This window comes from Spermophilus citellus, assembly GCF_964194105.1.
Source record: "Spermophilus citellus genome assembly, chromosome: X".
Classification (NCBI taxonomy): domain Eukaryota; kingdom Metazoa; phylum Chordata; class Mammalia; order Rodentia; family Sciuridae; genus Spermophilus; species Spermophilus citellus.
The window spans coordinates 70,070,453-70,089,892 of record NC_138190.1 but is presented as its reverse complement, the minus strand read 5'-3'; the positions used below and the strand labels follow the sequence as shown (position 1 = coordinate 70,089,892).

At 36.1% G+C, this 19,440-nt stretch overlaps 1 protein-coding gene across 1 annotated transcript in view; it reads right to left on the bottom strand.

Annotated features, from left to right (window-relative positions):
• The window catches only part of TEX11 (testis expressed 11), a gene marked incomplete at both ends in the record, with an annotated part of 301,635 nt that overhangs the window by 201,110 nt on the left and 81,085 nt on the right, over positions 1-19,440 (bottom strand). Inside the window, one exon of the mRNA XM_081278131.1 lies at positions 3,160-3,245. Within this exon, the coding sequence (XP_081134257.1) occupies positions 3,160-3,245 (86 nt within the window). The remainder of the gene's footprint in view (positions 1-3,159; positions 3,246-19,440) is intronic.

The window sequence follows — 19,440 nt, the reverse complement described above, 5'->3', positions numbered from 1 at the left end:
ATCAATGGGTACTAAAGTTACAATTAAAAACTAAGAAGTTCAGGTGTACTAGTGCACAGTAGAGTAACTATAGATTAACAATTATGTACTGTATATCTTAAAAGGCTAGGAGGGCTACAGTTGTAGCTTACTGGTAGAGCACTTGCCTGACATGCACAAAGCCCTTGGTTTGATCCCCAGAATTGCATACATAGATAATAGATAGATAGATGTAAATAAAACTACTCTGAGCACAATATTACAATAATAAATAAAGATTAGAAGGATTTTGAATATTTTCACCATAAGGAAATGATAAATGTTTGAAGAGATATGTTAATCTGATATAAACATTATACAGTGTATACATGAATTAAAATATATGGCATCCCATCAATGTAATTGTGGGGGGAGGGTACCAGGGATTGAACTCAAGGGTATTTAACCACAGAGCCACATCCCCAGCCCTATTTTGTATTTTGTTTACAGACAGAGTCTCACTGAGCTTAGCACCTCACTTTTGCTTAGGCTGCCTTTGAACTCACAATCCTCCTGCCTCAGCCTCCAGAGTTGCTGGGATTACAGGCATGTACCACCAAATCCAGCCATTTCTTTACTATTATCATTTTAATGTTTTTAGTTATAGATGGGTACAATACCTTTATTTTATTTACATGTGGTGCTGAGGATCGAACCCAGTGCCTCACACATGCTAGGCAAGCACTCTACCACTAAGCTATAACCCCAGCCCCCCAGTCACTTTTATATCATCAAAAGATGTGGGAAAAATACTCAGAGAGATTTAAAGTATACAAAATAACTAGGGCTAGACTTCATGTTCTTCCTGTTTCCTCCAATATCAGTCTAGTGAAAACACAAAAGCATCATACTAAGTGGTAGTTTACAAATTTGTTATTATATACATTTTATGAGAATATGACTGTTGATCAAATTATGTCTATAAAAAGCTTATAATATGGATGTCAGTCATGACCACCATCACATTTTTCTTCCATAAAGTTTTTTAAAAACAAAACAGATATGGAAGCTAACCTACAATAAGAGGGAGGGATTAAAAAAAGAATAGAAGTTTAGTGGAGTAGATGAAGGGGAATGAAGGGAAGGGGGAAAGGATGGGAAAAGGAAAGACAGTTGAATGAATCTGATATAACTTTCCTATGTACATATGTGAATATACCAAAGTGAATCTCACCATCATGTAATAATTAAAAAAAATATGAATAAATGGCAGGAAGATCAGTAGAGAGAAGGGAACAGGGGTTTGGTGGAAGGATGGGAAAGGAGAGGCACTGGGAACTAGATTAGAACAATATATATTTCATGCTTTTATAATTATGTCAAAATGGATTCTACTGTCACGTATAACTAAAAAGAACCCCAAAAAAGTGTACCCGTGGCATATATGAAAATAACCTACATGTAATGCCACTCAAGTCTCTCCCTATTTTAATTTTTTTAATTGTTTTTTTAGTTGTTGATGGGACTTTATTTATTTGTATATGGTGCTGAGAATCGAACCCAGTGCCTCATGCATGCTAGGCAAGCACTCTACAACTGAGCCACAACCCCAGCCCCAAGTCTCTCCCTATTCTTATGATCAATTCTTAGAGAACATTTATTATGATTCCTAATGCAACCTCATTCTGGGCATAAACTTTATTTTTAACTCCAGTCTTAAATCTCCAGAAGCCATCATGTCACCAGCATTTTTTTAACCTTTCCATTGTTACCTCCTTAGCATCCCACTGTTTTCATAAGTTGATGCCACTTTGTGAGTGTCCTATTCCCCAATGCTGTTAAATCCTGGAATAGAGCTTAGTTATTATGCATTTTATATAAGGGTGATCATTTACATGAAATCTGTGGTAAAACCTATGGTGAACTAGGTAACTTCTGTATATTTCAAAGAATCAAATTTATTTAAAAAATGTGATTTAGAGTTAAAATTCTAGGAATGTTCCAATTATTTAAAACAGTCTAAATTGAGACAAGTGTACATTTTATAATTGCATAAGATCACTCTGTCAGGCAATGTTCTTTATACAAAGTTTGAGCCATCTTTGAACTTTAAAAAGTCTTTTATATAAATACTTTGATAGAGATATATCGGCTGTAAGTACTATAATCTCAATGATGAAACATGTATTTATCTCCTTAGATGACAAATGTAATTTTCACAATCATTAAAACTATAGTTAAAATAATCATGGGAGTATCTTCAAATAACTAGAATTAACCCTTTACTCAGAAAGAGTTAATAGTGGTGAACAGATTGGATATTTTTTACCCCACAAGTGTCTGATATTCAAAGTGATAATGCCAGAAAAACACACTTTTCATATAAATTCATTTAACTAACAATTATCAGAAAACTATTTTATGTTGGAATCTGTGCTGGACCTACATTTTCAAGTGAAAGATAGGATTCTTAGATGTAATTACTGTATTTTTATATTATTCTCTTGATACTTTTATTCTCTTGATACTTGATGCAGCATGGCAGTACAAATCTTAGTATAGTATTCAGGATACAATAAGCACTAAATATATATTTATTTGACAAATATCAAAATACCAAAATTCACAAGACTTGTAATTTTAGCTGATTCTACTCTTGCCCACCCCTTTCCCCACCTTCTACTTAGGAGTGGTCAGACATCAATAAGTACCAAAGCACCAGGCACGGTGGTGCACAACTGTAATTCTAGAAGCTTGGGCAGCTGAAACAGGGGAATCACAAGTTCAAAGCCAGCCTCAACAACTTAGCAAGGCCCTAATAAAATACAGAAAAATGGCTCAGTGGTTAAATGTCCCTGGGTTCAATCCCTGACGCAAAAAAAAAAAAAAAAAAAAAAAGTACCAAAGCAAAATCAACAAATTCAACACAAATTTTCATACTCCTAATGAAGAGACAAAGGAGAAATAGAGGGGAATTAATGCTCTTACAATATAGTAAGAAGGTAATTCATCTTTATCTTTATATCAACTGGCAACATGTAAGAATTAAAAAAAAACAATACATGTTAAAGGAGTAAATAAATTAAAATGTTGGCTTTCAAAGTCAGACAAGGTTTAAACTGACAAAATATGCTAGATTAAATATTAGCAGACCTGTATTATAATTTCCTAAATTTACATTCTTTTTTTTGTTTACATTACCTAAGCCAGAAAGAACTTTCTTGATATTTATTATGCTTGTGGGTTTCTACTCCGAAGTTGTAACAGAGAACATGAAGATATCCTGTCTGTGGTAAAAAAAAAAAAAAGAATAACATGTCAGATTCATGATTTCCTTAAAGTTAAAAATAAGTATCAACAGCTGCTCAAAGTCTTTAAAACATGTCCATAATGCATTCTGTACATCAAAATAAACTTCCTTATCAAAACCTGTCAATTTATATAAAGAAAACTACAAAACATTCAAGTTAAAAATTACAATAGATTAGTAGTAGAATGTGAAACATGCTTTGTAACTTCAATGGAGAAATCCAATCACTGCACAGCAAAACAACAGGCTAAAACATTGATTTGGGTTGCCAGATCTAGGAAAAGGCGTTAAGTAGGAAGTAGACTCAAAGACAAAAGTTAGGGCTGGGGATGTGGCTCAAGCGGTAGCGGTAGCGCGCTCGCCTGGCTATGTGTGTGGCCCAGGTTCAATCCTCAGCACCACATATAAACAAAGATGTTGTGTCCGCCGAAAACTAAAAAATAAATATTAAAATTCTCTCTCTCTCTCTTTAAAAAAAAAGACAAAAGTTACTATTGAGGAGGGAAAAGAAATAATTCTTTTTTTTTCAAATTTAAGACAACTTTTTAAAATTCTAAATTCTAAAATATGTTCAAAGAACTATCCAGTCATAAGGTTTATTTAGAAATAACAGGTTTAATGGACTTTCTTGAACAACAAAAATTTCCTTTTTATAAATTACCATGAAGATAAAAGTAGAAACAAATATGTGAATAGTGAATGCCACAGGAAAGTACTCTTTTGTAGGCTAATCAGCATCTCAGTCCCTCCATTAATGTCACATTTTACAGAAATTTCACCCTTCAACATACTAGAAATGGAAGAAGAAAAATTGCTTAATTCTAATAAATTATCAAAATACCCCCTCACCTATCCAGAATTAAAGAAATCACATATACAGAATTTGATTATACTCATATAAAGGAGTCCTTTATAAGATTTACCTGAGGGGCTGGGGTTATAGCTCAGCAGTAGAGCACTTGCCTACCATGTGTGAGGCCCTGGGTTCGATCCTCAGTGCCACATAAAATAAAATAAAGATATCGTGGCCATCTACAACTAAAAAATAAAATAAAGCGTTTTAAAAAAAAAGATTTACCTGAGCAGGACTACAGAAGCTGATCCTCAATTGAGAATCTGAAGCAAGTTATTTATAAGTAATGTATAAAGACTGATCTTTCTTCAAAAAAAAAAACCCTTTCAACTTACAGTACATTCAAAAAGTAGAAATTCAATATGCATGCCTGAGCACATCAGACTTTATATATATATGAATTTAAAATAAAGAATACTCTTGTTAATGTTTGCCTCCTATGAATCCAATGGTATTTAAATGCATTCTTAACACTTCAACAAAAACAGTTTAACTGGGGCCGGGGTTGTGGCTCAGTGGTAAAGCAGTCACCTAGCTTGTGTGAGGTGCTGGGTTTGATCTTCAGCACCACATAAAAATAAATAAATAAAATAAAGGTATTGGGTCCAACTACAACTAAAAATAAATATTTAAAAAACAGTTTAACTTATTATATGCCCCAGTTTGCATAGGTTCAAATAGGGCCGGCCAACAATATAGCTATACTGGAATAATGCAGCTCACACCCACTTGCAGAGGCCTACAACTAAATTTACACAGAGAAAATGGAAAATAAAATTTTTGATGAACATTTATGTGTACTGAGCCTTTATTCAACTTCCTCAGTATTTGTCTCTACTCTCACAATACCTTCAAGTGTACTCATTAAATGCTACTTCCTAGGGGAAAAAAGAATACAAAATAATAATAAACATATAACAATAAAACTATAAAAGACTAAAAGTGTTATGGTTTAGAATATGAGGTGTTTCCTGAAAGCTCATGTGTGAGACAATGCAAGAAAGAGGTAAATGTTTGGGTTATGATATCCTTAACCTAATCAGTGACCTAATCCTTCCTCTGATAGGAATTAACTAGATGATAACTATAGGCAGGTAGGGTGTGGAGGTAGATCATTGGGGAAATGCCTTTGGGGTATATATTCTGTCAGTGGTGAGGGTAGTCTCCCTCTCTGCAATGTTCCTCGCTGCTTTCCTCCGCCACAGTCTTCTACCATGGTTTGTGCCCAGAGCAATGGAGTTGGCCATCTATCAACTGAAACTATGAGCCTCCAAATAAACTTTTCCTCCTCTAATTGTTCTTGTCAGGTCTTTGGTGGCAGTGGCAAAAAAGCTAACTTAAAAAAAAATCTCTCAAAAGACATGTACCTGTGTGTGTGTGTGTGTGTGTGTGTGTGTGTGTGTGTGTTGCGGGGAATTGAAACCAGGGCCTTGTAGATGCGAGGCAAGCACTCTACCAACTGAGCTATATCCCCAGCCCCGGATTAATTTTTTTAATACAATGACTAAAAAAATGCTTTTACTACTAATACTGTTCCATTCATTTATTCTTTTAGTAACAACTATTTACCAAGTATCTCCTATCTAGTAAGTATTAATCTAGGAATTATAGTTAGATCATGGAACAAAAAAAATCTCTGTCCTTCTGAAACATTTTAATGGGATATTGAAGTAAAAAGGTTAATAAAAACATTTGTTTAAAGAAATATGTTGTCGGGGTTGGGGATGTGGCTCAAGCGGTAGCGTGCTCGCCTGGCATGCGTGCGGCCCGGGTTCGATCCTCAGCACCACACACAAACAAAGATGTTGTGTCCGTGGAAAACTAAAAAATAAATATTAAAATTCTCTCTCTCTCTTTAAAAAAAAAAAGAAAGAAAGAAAGAAATATGTTGTCCATGCAGTAGACCTTGGGTTTAATTCCCAGCACTGCAAAAATAAAGTAGAAAGAAGGATGGAAAGTCAGTCTAGCCTTCCATGGAATGCTAACATCTTACTTTGCCAGAAAATACAACAAAAGTGTCACTAAGAAAGCAGATCTGTAAATCTATTGCATACTAGTCTTATACAAAGGGACCTATGGGAACTCCAGGATACATGATATATCCAGAAACTTGAGTCATTGCTACATCAACTGGCCTGGAAATGACAGCTTCAACTTATGACAGCTCCATCTTACTTTAAAATGCCAAGATGAGACTATATAGAGGAAAATGAACTAAATCTGTTATTGCTGATACAAATGAGTTTGATAACCATTTGATAACCATTGAACCATCAGTTTAATACAAGGTTTTTTATTTTTAATTAACTAAATAGCTTCATTTTCTGAAACTTATTTTGTAAATTAGGTTTTTAAGATCCAGAAAAAGCAAACCTATTATTTTTCAGCCCCAAGTTTCCAGGCTATTTTCCCTTCTGATTTTGTTGTCTTTTAAACATTTATAGATAATGTATTTTTATATTTTATTCAATTATAACAGTGTAGAAATAATTAAGTGACAATTGCCTAGCTTTAAAACGTTTGCCTTTCAGCCCCTCCCTTACTCATTTGTCTCTAATCTTCAGATAGCTCAGTAATAATCCACATAGCTCCGTTATTTCTCATGGTGCTCTAAAATACAAACATACATATCCAATTTCCAAATATTTTTCTCTCTGCCTCTGATTAATAATAGAGCATTACCTTCTGCCTAAATACCAACACCTTACAATAAAATAATTCCTAATCTAGTTTTGGGATACAGGAAGGATGTCTCAGGAAAAAAAAAGAGTTGGTTTATTTAATTCATTAATTCATTTTAAGTGAATAACACTCTATTAGCTTCTCTTCAACCTTTACTGGATTGTTTCCTCTCATTATAAGATTTCCTGCTCTAAATTGTCAGGTCCCTTGTCTAACCCTTAAACCCATCAAAAACATACACTCTAAATAATTGCATTGACCTTTAGAATTAAAAGCATGACTTTCATAATAGTATAGTTCTATCAACCACCTTCCAGATAAAATACAAACTCTTAATTCTCAATGTATAACACTTCATTGGTAGTCCCATCCTGACAAAGGCACAATTCATCACAATACATCATCCTGAATCCTCTAATTCAGCCCTCTTTTCTCTCTACATCTGGTTTTTCCTTTACTACCTCTAACACTCTCCAAGATAGTTTTCTTTACCTTAATATTATTCAAGTGTCACTTTTCATGTTGTTTGATATACAATTCAATGTCCATGTACTTTACAAAGATATTAAAGAGACATCTCAATCCTCTAGTAATTTTATACTCTGAAATAGATAGCTGGGCGTGGTGATGCGCACCTATAATTCCAATGGCAGGGGAGGCTGAGGCAGGAGGATAGTGAGTTCAAAGCCAGCCTCAGAAAATGCAAGTTGCTAAGCTACTCAGTGAGACCCTGTCTCTAAATAAAATACAAAATAGGGCCGGGGATGTAGCTCAGGGGTGGAGTGCCCCTGAGTTCAATCCCCAGTACCAAAAAATGAGAGAGAGAAAAAGAAACAGGACCAATGAAAAAGGGACAGTAAAAACAAGTAAATGTGGGACTGGAGTTGTGTCTTTGTGGCTCAGTGGTAGAGTACTTGCCTAGCGCATGCGAGGCCCTGGGTTTGATCCTCAGCACCACATAAAAATAAAATAAAGGTATTGTGTCCAACTAAAACAAAATATTTAAAAAAAAACAAGTAAATGTAAATAATCCAAGAGATTCTATAAAGTTATTAAAATTAATAAGAGAGCTCAGAAAGATTTTTAGGTATTAAATAAACCTTTTAAAGAGATTGCATTCTTTTTTTTAAGGCATGGATAGAGGTTTATTTAGGAAGGTAGATATACATTCAAGGGAGAATGTGGGCTCTCTCAAGAGTGAGAAGCAGCCCTGACTTGGGATGGGGGTACCATATTTATAGAAGGGCTGTATCAGGGACTGGACTGGAGGTGAATTCAGAGTGGAGCTGTACAATTTTAAGCCAGTTTTCCTGCACTTGAGTATTTCCCTCATTTCACAAGGGCATGGGCCAAGGGTGTGGGTCAAGGTTTGCAACTATGTTTTCCACATCTTAATGGCTTGAGAATGTTTCCCTTAAGATTCTATATTTCTCTCTCCTTATCCTAAATCCCTATCTCATAGGGGGCAGACTTTGGTCCCTTAATCTTTAAGGGTTGGTGAGAGATGAAGATCCGTATTCTATGACTATTACAGGCTGGCAAAGGGAGATGACCCATAGATGATCCCTAGCCAGGGATCAAAAGTCTCATCCTGACTATTCTAAAGGAGAGAAACACTGGTCTCAGTTGCAGGATGGGTTGATATTCCTGTGTTGCCATTCTCTCAACATGGAATTGTTGTAATCTGGAAGAGACAAATTTTATTAGATTAAAAAGACCCAGACTGAGCAATAGGAGCAGAAGTATAGTTACCAAAGGTCCTAACAGTGAAAACAGTGAAGTAAGGTTATGTAAGTAAGTGTTAATAGAGACTGCATTCTTTATATACCAGTGATAGTTTAAAAATATAATCTTTAAAATGTTTTACAATGGCAATTGGATATGAAGTATTTTTATAAAGAAAAATTATAAAACTATACTGAAGGACATTTACAGACATTTATATAAATTAATATCTATTCATGGATATGAAGTTTTAATATTATAAATATAGTGAATCTGAATCTCCACATCATATTCAACCACAAAAATGGGATCCTAATTAGAATAAGATATTCTATGTATATATAATGTCAAAACATACTCTGTCATGTATATCTAAAAAGAATAAATAAAACAGTGAATCTAAAAATTCACTGCTATTTGAATCAATACCCAATTGAGTCAATTGAGTTTTTTTTAATATATTTATTAGTTGTTGATGGACCTTTATTTATATGTGGTGCTGAGAATTAAACCCAGTGCCTCACACATGCTAGGCAAACACTCTACCACTGAGCTATAACCCCAGCCTCCCAACTGAGTTTTTCACCATTCTTGACAAGCTATATCTAAAATGAGTCTGGAAAAGGAAAGGGCCAAGAACTGCTAACATAATGCTGAAGAACGACAAAATGGAAGGACTTACCCTCTTAAGAATGCATTGAGGGGCTGTGATTGTAGCTCAGTGGTAGAGCCCTTGCCTAGCATGTGTATGGCCCTTAGTTCAATCCTCAGCACCACATAAAATACATAAATAAAATAAAGGTATAAAAATATAATAACATTATAAAAATAGAATTCATCGAATTGTATAATCTTCCCTTAAAAATGCATGTCTACCTAGAAACAATGAATGTGACCTTATTTGTAAATAAGGTAACACAATCAAGAAAAGGTCACTGAATTAGGGTGGGACCTAAATCCAATATGACTTCTGTCCCTATGAGAAAAGCACCCCAAAATAATAAATATAAATCAAAATGTAGTTCTAAAAATGTTCATCTAACTCACAGGAAGGTGGTAAAATCTGAACAGGGAAACAAAAAGGAAAGGGAAGGAAGAGAAAACCAAACCAAACAAAAAGAAAGCATCACTGGGGATTGTTTAACAAGAATTGTAGAATTACTTTTCTCCTTAAACTATATACGTAAATACACTGATAAAAAATTAACACTACATGAACAAGTAGGCATAAAAAGTAAACTGCACATTTAAGAATAATAATGATAGCCTGAGCTAAAATTAAACTTTGATATTTGTTAGAAGCGTTAATGTTCTAATGGCTATACAGCTTCATAGCAGCCAAGAGCACAAACAAGTCTAGCCAAGCTTTCAATACACTATTGGCATTTAGTTTAAAATTATATAGCTCACTTAAAATTTAATGGAACATACCATTACAAATATTCTAATAAGTCTTTTTTAAGGCTCAAATGAATTTGAGTTTGGAATGAAATAGATACCTTAAGTGAGTTGTGCTCTCCCAGAATCAAAAAGCAGTGGATAGAAAGGGTCAGAGAAAGCAATTATGTGCCTGCTACCCATAACAGGCTGAAAACTGTATTTTACTTCCAGAAGAGTAATTCATTCATGTGCCATGGAATTGGATTTTACTACAGAAAGAAAAGTATAAAATCTCACATATTATTTTTCAAATATTTGCTTAAAAAATGGTAAATTTATATAGATAAAAGAGAGTTATAAATTATAATTCAAATTAGGCAGAATAGACCTCATTTAGAAGCTTTCCGCCCCTACAGAGCAGCAACTAAATCTAGCTGAACCTTGAATGAATTATTTCAAAGGATTTCAGAAACTAACTGGCCATTTTCATTGTGTCAATAAAAGTTTCACAATGAAGTAAAACTCTACACTGAAGATAAATTCTAGAGGAAATTAAAGATAAAAATGAAGCATAAAAGCAAGCCAAAGCATACAACCCAACCAATCAAAATAAAATTAAAGCTCCAAACTTTGAGGAGAAAGAGGTAAAAATTTAAGTAAATACACTACCAACAGATATCGTTGCAGTAAAAAATACACACATAGACACACAACCTCTGGGCTATGAACCAGGGATTCTCTAAATTGAGAGCTAGAAATTTTTGCACTGAAAGGACCTTTGAGATCATGTTGTCAAACACTCATTTTACAGATCAGGAAACTAATCTTTCAGAGCAGTGAAGTGTCACAACTTGCCATACTAAGTGATGAGCTCTCACTACAATGCTGTACATAGATCACTAACATTGTCTTAATATTTATAAAAGTCTCAAATATCAACAAGTCTCTGCGCTCTCCTTACAAACATAAATATATGGCAAAAGATTTATATAAATGCTCAAAATGGAAGAATTCTCTCTTACTAAACAAGAAAGTTCTATTCAACAAAACTTTGTTATGTCCAAGTTAGCCTGGATAATTTATTTGTGCCATGTACTTACAGAAGCTGGACACTGAACCATTATTTCTAACCATTTCATTGTTTGACTTCACGGCACCCCCATCAAGCATCAAGGGGGGTTCTATGGCATACATTTACTTTAAAATAAAACTAATGGAGTTTAACTTGCTTTAGAATTTGGCTTCTTGTTCTTAAAACTTTATAAAATCGTCTCAAAATGATTTAAAGACATCTTAATGTCAAATTACCTATGTCTACTTTACAGTTTTTGAGTACTTTGTCTTCCCGTAGAGTAGCCCCTTGAATTATAAGTATTTTAGAAGTTTCTTTCTATAGTTCTATAATTTTCCAGAAAACAGAGACTCTGAGGAATGAGTAGTCTCTCTGATTAAAATTCCATGCTATCATTCTTGCATAAGAAAGTATTATCCATCCATCCAGTACACAAGAATGTAAAGTCTTCAGGGTGAGAGAATGTTGACATGAAACAATGATCTGGTTTGGGAATTCAGAGCAGGGTGAGGAAGGTAACCGCCTGGTGAAAGAGGCCTAAAATGAAGAGCTAGAACATAATCAGGGAGAAGAGAGCATCCTCACAGTGCAGACGGTAGAAGACAAGATGTGACATTAATAATATACAAGAGGAATGATTATATATACAACTATATTAAAAATAATTGGAACCAGTCTTTTTGCTATTAAAGAAGAGAATTAGAAGTATGGGAAAGGGAAAAAACTAGAATGAACACTTTTTTGTTGGTCTGGAAATAGAAAGTATCATGACTTTCAGTACAAGAGACTAGGAATGTAGCTCAGTGGTAAAGCATATGCCCAGCATACATAGGCTCTAGGTTCAATTCCCAGCACCACAAAAGTAATATCAATGATGATAATTTTCAGAATATTGGATAAAGATAGAGAGACATATGATAGATGTTATGGATAAATGTGATAGAAGAATGTGAATGTGTGTATATCTATGTATGCATATGCTCTTTCCACTGAGATGGCCCAAGAGCAGTAACACCCTAAAAGCAATAAGCATACCTAATACCTAGATTCTGGCTTCTCCATAAAGATTTTCTATGAAAGTAGTAAAGGGTCCTGAAAAAAAGTATCTAATTCTATGGCTTGAGCAGGAAAGCATGAAATGAGGCTACTTAATTGTACCAGAAAAGAAAGAAGTGCTCAAAAGTAATGGTAACTGTGAAAACCAAACAAAAGTTAGGTGACTTCAGAAAGCTGACTAGGAGATCCAAATCCTCACTCCTCCACAAAAGCAATGACTTATCAGCTATCCACAAGGGAAAAACATACTCCAAGAGAGCTTCCAAGTCCAATTAAGAAGTGAAACAACATACTGGATCACAAAAATTGAGAATAACTTCATAGAAAAGGGTAGAAAGAATAATTTCATTTTTATCTGCATCACCCCATCCTCCAGGCCAAGACAGCTCAATACCTAAAGGTATGCCCTCACCATGAGGAAAACTGCAGCCTTTGCAAGATGAAAGTCAGCTATTAGAGATATCCAAAGCCCATACCACTGTACCTCCCTGCCTCCATTCAGCCAATGACAGTACATGTCCTCTAGAGCTGGTGCCACAACACAACCCCTGACCCTGGCATCACCACACATCCCTGACACCTTCACATATCTGAAAGTAAAAGTTGTTCCCTCAAATGTTAGTCTATAAACTCTACAAGAGGTAACTATTTGTTTGGCAATATTGGAGATTGAAGCCAGGGGCACTCTGCCACTAAACTATACCCCCAGCCCTTTTTTATTTTTTCTTTTAAGACAAGGACTCACACAGTTTCCCAGGCTGGCCTTGAACTCACAATCCTCCTGCCTGTGCCTTCCAAATAACTGAGATCATAGGTATGTGCCACCATACCCAGTTAAGAAGTAATTACTTTAAATGTTCAGACACCAACAAAATAGTACAAAGAACATAAAAAATTGGTGAAGCATGACACCAAAAACAATTTCACAGATTTGGAGATCTACAAATTGCCTGATGAAGAATTCAAATTAATTATTTGAAAGATGATCAGCAAAGCACAAGAGAACACAGCTCAAAGAAATCTGAAAAGTAATACATGAACAAATCCTGAAGTTCTATAAAGAAATAGAAATCATTAAGAACCAAATTAGGATGGCTGGTCATGTGCATGGTCCTGGGTTCAACCCAAGCACCACATATGCACACATACACACACACACACACAACCCAAATAATTCTGGAGCTGAAGAATGCAATGGCTAAACTGGAATATGAAATAGAGTTTTAAAAGGAGAATAGGTCAAGAAGAAGAAAGTATCAGCGAATTTGAAGACAGTAGTATGGGCATTTGATTATTCAGTCAGAGTAGGGAAAAAAAAGAAAAAGAATGAAGAACACCTACACGGTTGAAGGGACACAATTAAGCAAACTGATACATGCATTATGGAAGTCTCAGAAGGAAAAAAGATAGATGCAAATAACTTATTTAAAGAAATATTTACTAAAAATTTCCCAAACCTAAAGAAGGAAACATACATCCAAATTCAAAACACCCAAAGGATACCAAAATGGTTGAATATAAATAGGTCAACATGATACAGAAATTTAGGGATACAGAGAAAAAAAATTTAGTCTCTAAAGGGGAACTATCCCTGTTGGAATGTATAACAAGTGACTTGTGAACAACTCATGACCCAGAAAAAAGAAGACTAAGGAACAAAAAGGGAGCAAAATATGTGAGTACACTAAACAAACCACAATTACTTGTTAACTTTTCAATTCTCTATAAGTTTTCTGGAAGGTAGCAAAGCAGGAACAAGACTTTAATAGAAAGTAACCATTAATCTTGGTAGCTAGGGGCTAACCTTTGATTGGATGGCCCAATTACCAGATCAACCAATCAACCACCAGGGACATTAATATAAGCTGACACCCACATGGCAGATCAGACCCCCTAATGGGGAAACATGATCTTGTTCAATATTTTCCAATCCTGGGGAAAGTCTAGTCCCTTTGGATCTCACTTATTCCACCTACTTATGCATCCTAATAAAAAAAACTGACTTTAAGCCTGGGCAGTGTGTCTCTGTTGAGATACCCCATATTCTGCCCTGAGGATGCATACCTTCACCTTTCACTTTCTGATAAAACTCTTCATTTTGCTAAAGCCTGACACACATTTAAATTCTTTTTCAAGAGATTGGAAGGTCTAAATATAGGTCTCCTCTGTTTCTGGAGAGACCTGCTTGACCCCGTCTTGTGGTAACAAACACTGAGACACATTGTATTAAATCATCAAAAGTCAAACACAAGAGAATTTTGAAAGAACCAAGAAAAAACTGCTGTACATTAACACTTTCAGGGAGAGAAACCTTACTCTCCATTCAGTTCAGTAGCACTTCCATGAGGATGGATAAAACTCTTGCTTTTTTTCCCTCTGTCAGTGTCTTACCACTGCTTGGTCCCAATCATAGTGTAACTACAGATATGGATGGTTACTGGCTATAAGACTGAAAGGAGTATCTCAAGGGGTCTCAAAATTACCAAGAAGATCAAACAGAGAAGGTAGCTCAGTTGATAATAAAGTCCTGGGATAATTCCACAACCTATGCAACCACAGAGCTGATCAAATTTGCATTATCAAAGAGTTTCATAACTGAGCTAATGGATAAACCTCTGCCAGGTACCAGACTCACCAATGAGCGTTCCATATCCTAAAGGACATTGCAGGGGCTTAGGGGTGTAGTTCAATTGTAGACTGCTTGCCTAGCATATATGAGACTATGGGTTCAATCCTTAGCACCACAGGAAAATAAAAAGAGCACTGCAGCCCGGCCAAGTGTGGCGCAGCTGTGGTGTGGTGTGGTGCTTCCCTCTAGCCACGAGCCAGGGGTGGGTCTCCGAAGCACTTTGCTCCGGGACAGAGAAATTTTGAGTTGATCTCCAGACACCCTCTCCTCAAATCTCGAGAAATTTCAGGATCACTAGGCAATGCTGAGCTGACGTGGATCTGGGGCGAACAGTCTGGGCCTCTCAGAACACACAGTGAGCCCGGATCGGCTGAATTCAAGCTCCCATTCGCCTGCTTCCCGCAGACAAACAGCTGTGACTCAGCACTAATCCATCCGGCTGAAACAACTGGTCAGCCCTTCTCATCCTACGGAGGGAAATGCCTACCGAGCCTTCATAGGTAGTAGCCACAGGTTTGAAACGGGGCTTGGGAGAGACAGTAAGGACCCACCCATTGCATTGGTCGCCCGGCAAAGGGAAACGAACTGTCGCCATTTGCAAGAGACACCACCATGGCACAGAACTGACGTCATCAGACTGCGGCGGAGGAGATAACTTCATTGAAACCTGCGGCTACAGGTGTGTAATTCCCTAGCCTTCCCTCTCCACACATCGGGGAAACCTTAAGGGCCCCTCCCAGCTCTCCTGTAAGGGCCCCTCCCAGCTCTCCCGTGAGCACGATAGCCAGACCCAGGGAATCAGAGGTTGCGCGGGACCCGCGGCGCGGAACTACCACTCCCACCAGTGCTGACAGCTGAGGTCTCTTGCACCAGCTACCGGGGGCGTGGCTACCGGAGGGCAAGTAAAATTCGCTGAGGATTCTCAGCCCCAAGCTCTACAAACTTAGGGTCTGAGGGAATGGCAAACTGGAAGAGTGTGCCCAGTCTTTCATGAAAACAGGGCTCCCGGGAGCAGCAGACCTGGCGTGTAGCCAGTATTGTGGTGAGTGGCACCCGTGAGAGGGGCCTGGCTAGAGGAAAAGTGGGAAGTGACTAGACACAAGGGGAGGCCCTAGGCACTCAGGATTGGAGACTCGCCCAGTCTGGGAGGAGCTGCTGCACAGTGATTGGTTCCCGAGTATTGACAGGAGAAACTTGGCCTGGTGGGCACAGCGCCACCTACTGGAAGAGAAGTTAATCAAACTCTAAGACTGCATTTATTAGGTTTTTTTTTGTTTCCTTTTTTTCTTTTCTCTTTTTTTTTGATTTGGGTTTTTCTTTCATTTTCATTTTTCTTTCTTGTTGTTTTTTTAAATTTTTTATTACAATTTTTTTTCTTATTATTTTCATAATAATTTTTTTATTATTTTTTAAAATTTTTTTTATTTCCTATTTTTTTTCTTCTTTTGTCCTTTCATTTCTTTTCAATTATCTTATCCCCCCTTCCTTGAATTCTACCTGCTTACTCTCATTCTCTTTAGTGACTTCTTCCCTTCCCTTCTAATACCTTTCCTCCCAAGCAACTAATAAATTTATAGGAGTAAACAGTAACTCATCAGTCAAACAGAACAAGAAGTAACATGAGCAGCTTCAAAAAGCAAGGAAGAAAAGGAGTACAAACAATGCAGGACAGCCTAAATATTCAGGAGGACCTAGAGTCATCAGAAAAATGGTCTTATAAAGAACTCAAGGAACACCTTAGACAGATGGAATGGAACCTTAAAGAGGATACAGGACAGCAAATTCAAGCAGCGAAAGAACACATTGAGAATGAATTACATAAACAGATCAAAGAAGAAGTTAAGCATCTTTATCAGGAGATAGAGATTATAAAAAATAATCAAACAATAATTCTAGAAATGAAGGAAACGATAAACCAAATTAAAAACTCAATTGAGAGTACCACTAACAGAGTGGAGCAAGTAGAAGCCAGAACGTCAGATAATGAAGACAAAATATATCATCTTGAAAAGAGTCTAGCCAACTCAGAAAGGCTGGTAAAAAATCACGAGAAAAACATCCAAGAGTTATGGGATAACATAAAAAAACCAAACTTACGAGTCATCGGGATAGAAGAAGGTACAGAGTTTCAAACCAAGGGAATGAGTAACCTGCTGAATGAAATAATTACAGAAAAGTTTCCAGAAATAAAAAAGGAAACAGATATACAAATTGAAGATGCATACAGGACACCGAGCACACAAAATCACAGTAGACCAACGCCAAGACACATTGTTATGAAGATATCCAATATACAGAACAAAGAGAAAATATTAAAAGCTACAAGAGAAAGGAGACAGATTACATTCAGGGGTAAACCAATAAGGTTAACAACGGATTTTTCATCACAAACACTGAAAGCAAGAAGGTCATGGAACAATGTATTTCAAACACTGAAAGACAATGGATGCCAACCAAGAATTCTGTATCCAGCAAAATAAAGCTTCAGGTATGACAACGAAATAAAAATCTTTCATGATAAACAAAAGTTAAAAGAATTTGCAGCCAGAAAACCAGCATTGCAAAGCATTTTGAGCAAAACACTACACGAGGAAAAAATGAAAAACAATAACCAAAACCATCAGTAGGAAGTGCCTCGGTAAAGACAGAGGGCAAGGGGAAAGATAATCATGGAGAAACAAACTAAATTTTTTTTAAAAAAGGATAAATAATCAAACATGGATGGAAGTACAAACCATATATCAATAGTAACTCTGAATGTTAATGGCTTAAACTCTCCAATAAAGCGACATAGGCTGGTATCATGGATTAAAAAAACAAATCCAACAATATGCTGCCTCCAGGAGACACATCTGATTGGAAAAGACATACACAGGCTGAAGGTGAAAGGATGGGAAAAAATATACCATGCACACGGTCCTCGTAAGCAAGCAGGGGTGGCCATCCTCATATCGAATAAAATCGACTTCAAGACTAAGTTAATCAAAAGGGATAAAGAAGGACATTATATACTGTTAAAAGGAACCATTCACCAACAAGACATAACAATTATCAATATTTATGCACCAAATAATGGTGCTGCGACATTCATAAAACAAATTCTCCTCAAGAATCAAATAGACAACAACACAATAATTATGGGTGACTTCAACACACCTCTCTCACCACTGGACAGATCCTCCAAACAAAAGTTGAATAAAGAAACTATAGAATTCAATATCACAATCAATAACCTAGACTTAACTGACATATATAGAATATATCAACCATCATCAAATGGATATACTTTTTTCTCAGCAGCACATGGATCCTTCTCAAAAATAGACCATATATTATGCCATAGGGCAACCCTCAGTAAATATAAAGGGGTGGAGATAATACCTTGCATTTTATCTGATCATAATGGAATGAAACTGGAAATCAATGATAAAAGAAGGAAGGAAAAATCCTACATCACATGGAAAATGAACAATATGTTACTGAATGATCAGTGGGTTACAGAAGACATAAAGGAGGAAATCAAAAAATTCTTAGAGATAAATGAAAATACAGACACAACATATCAGAATCTATGGGACACAATGAAAGCAGTTTTAAGAGGAAAATTCATCGCCTGGTGGTCATTTCTCAAAAAAAGAAAAAACCAACAAATAAATGAGCTCACACTTCATCTCAAAGCCCTAGAAAAGGAAGAGCAAAACAACAGCAAATGCAGCAGAAGGCAAGAAATAATTAAAATCAAAGCAGAAATCAATGAAATTGAAACAAAAGAAACTATTGAAAAAATTAACAAAACTAAAAGTTGGTTCTTCGAAAAAATAAATAAGATCGACAGACCTTTAGCCATGCTAACGAAGAGAAGAAGAGAGAGAACTCAAATTACTAACATACAGGATGAAAAAGGCAATATCACAACAGATGCTACAGAAATACAGAAGACAATTAGAAATTATTTTGAAAACCTATATTCCAATAAAATAGAAGATAGTGAAGACATCGATAAATTTCTTAAGTCATATGATTTGCCCAGACTGAGTCAGGAGGATACACACAATTTGAACAGACCAATATCAATGGATGTAATTGAAGAAGCCATCAAAAGACTACCAACCAAGAAAAGCCCAGGACTGGATGGGTATACAGCGGAGTTTTACAAAACCTTTAAAGAAGAATTAGTACCAATACTTTTCAAGTTATTTCAGGAAATAGAAAAAGAGGGAGCTCTTCCAAATTCATTCTATGAGGCCAACATCACCCTGATTCCGAAACCAGACAAAGACACCTCAAAGAAAGAAAACTACAGACCAATATCTCTAATGAACCTAGATGCAAAAATCCTCAATAAAATTCTGGCGAATCGAATACAAAAACACATCAAAAAAATTGTGCACCATGATCAAGTAGGATTCATCCCTGGGATGCAAGGATGGTTCAATATACGGAAATCAATAAATGTTATTCACCACATCAATAGACTTAAAGATAAGAACCATATGATCATCTCGATAGACGCAGAGAAAGCATTCGACAAAGTGCAGCACCCCTTTATGTTCAAAACATTAGAAAAACTAGGGATAACAGGAACTTACCTTGACATTGTAAAAGCTATCTATGCTAAGCCTCAGGCTAGCATCATTCTGAATGGACAAAAGTTAAAGGCATTCCCTCTAAAATCTGGAACAAGACAGGGATGCCCTCTATCACCACTTCTATTCAATATAGTTCTCGAAACACTGGCCAGAGCAATTAGACAGACGAAAGAAATTAAAGGCATA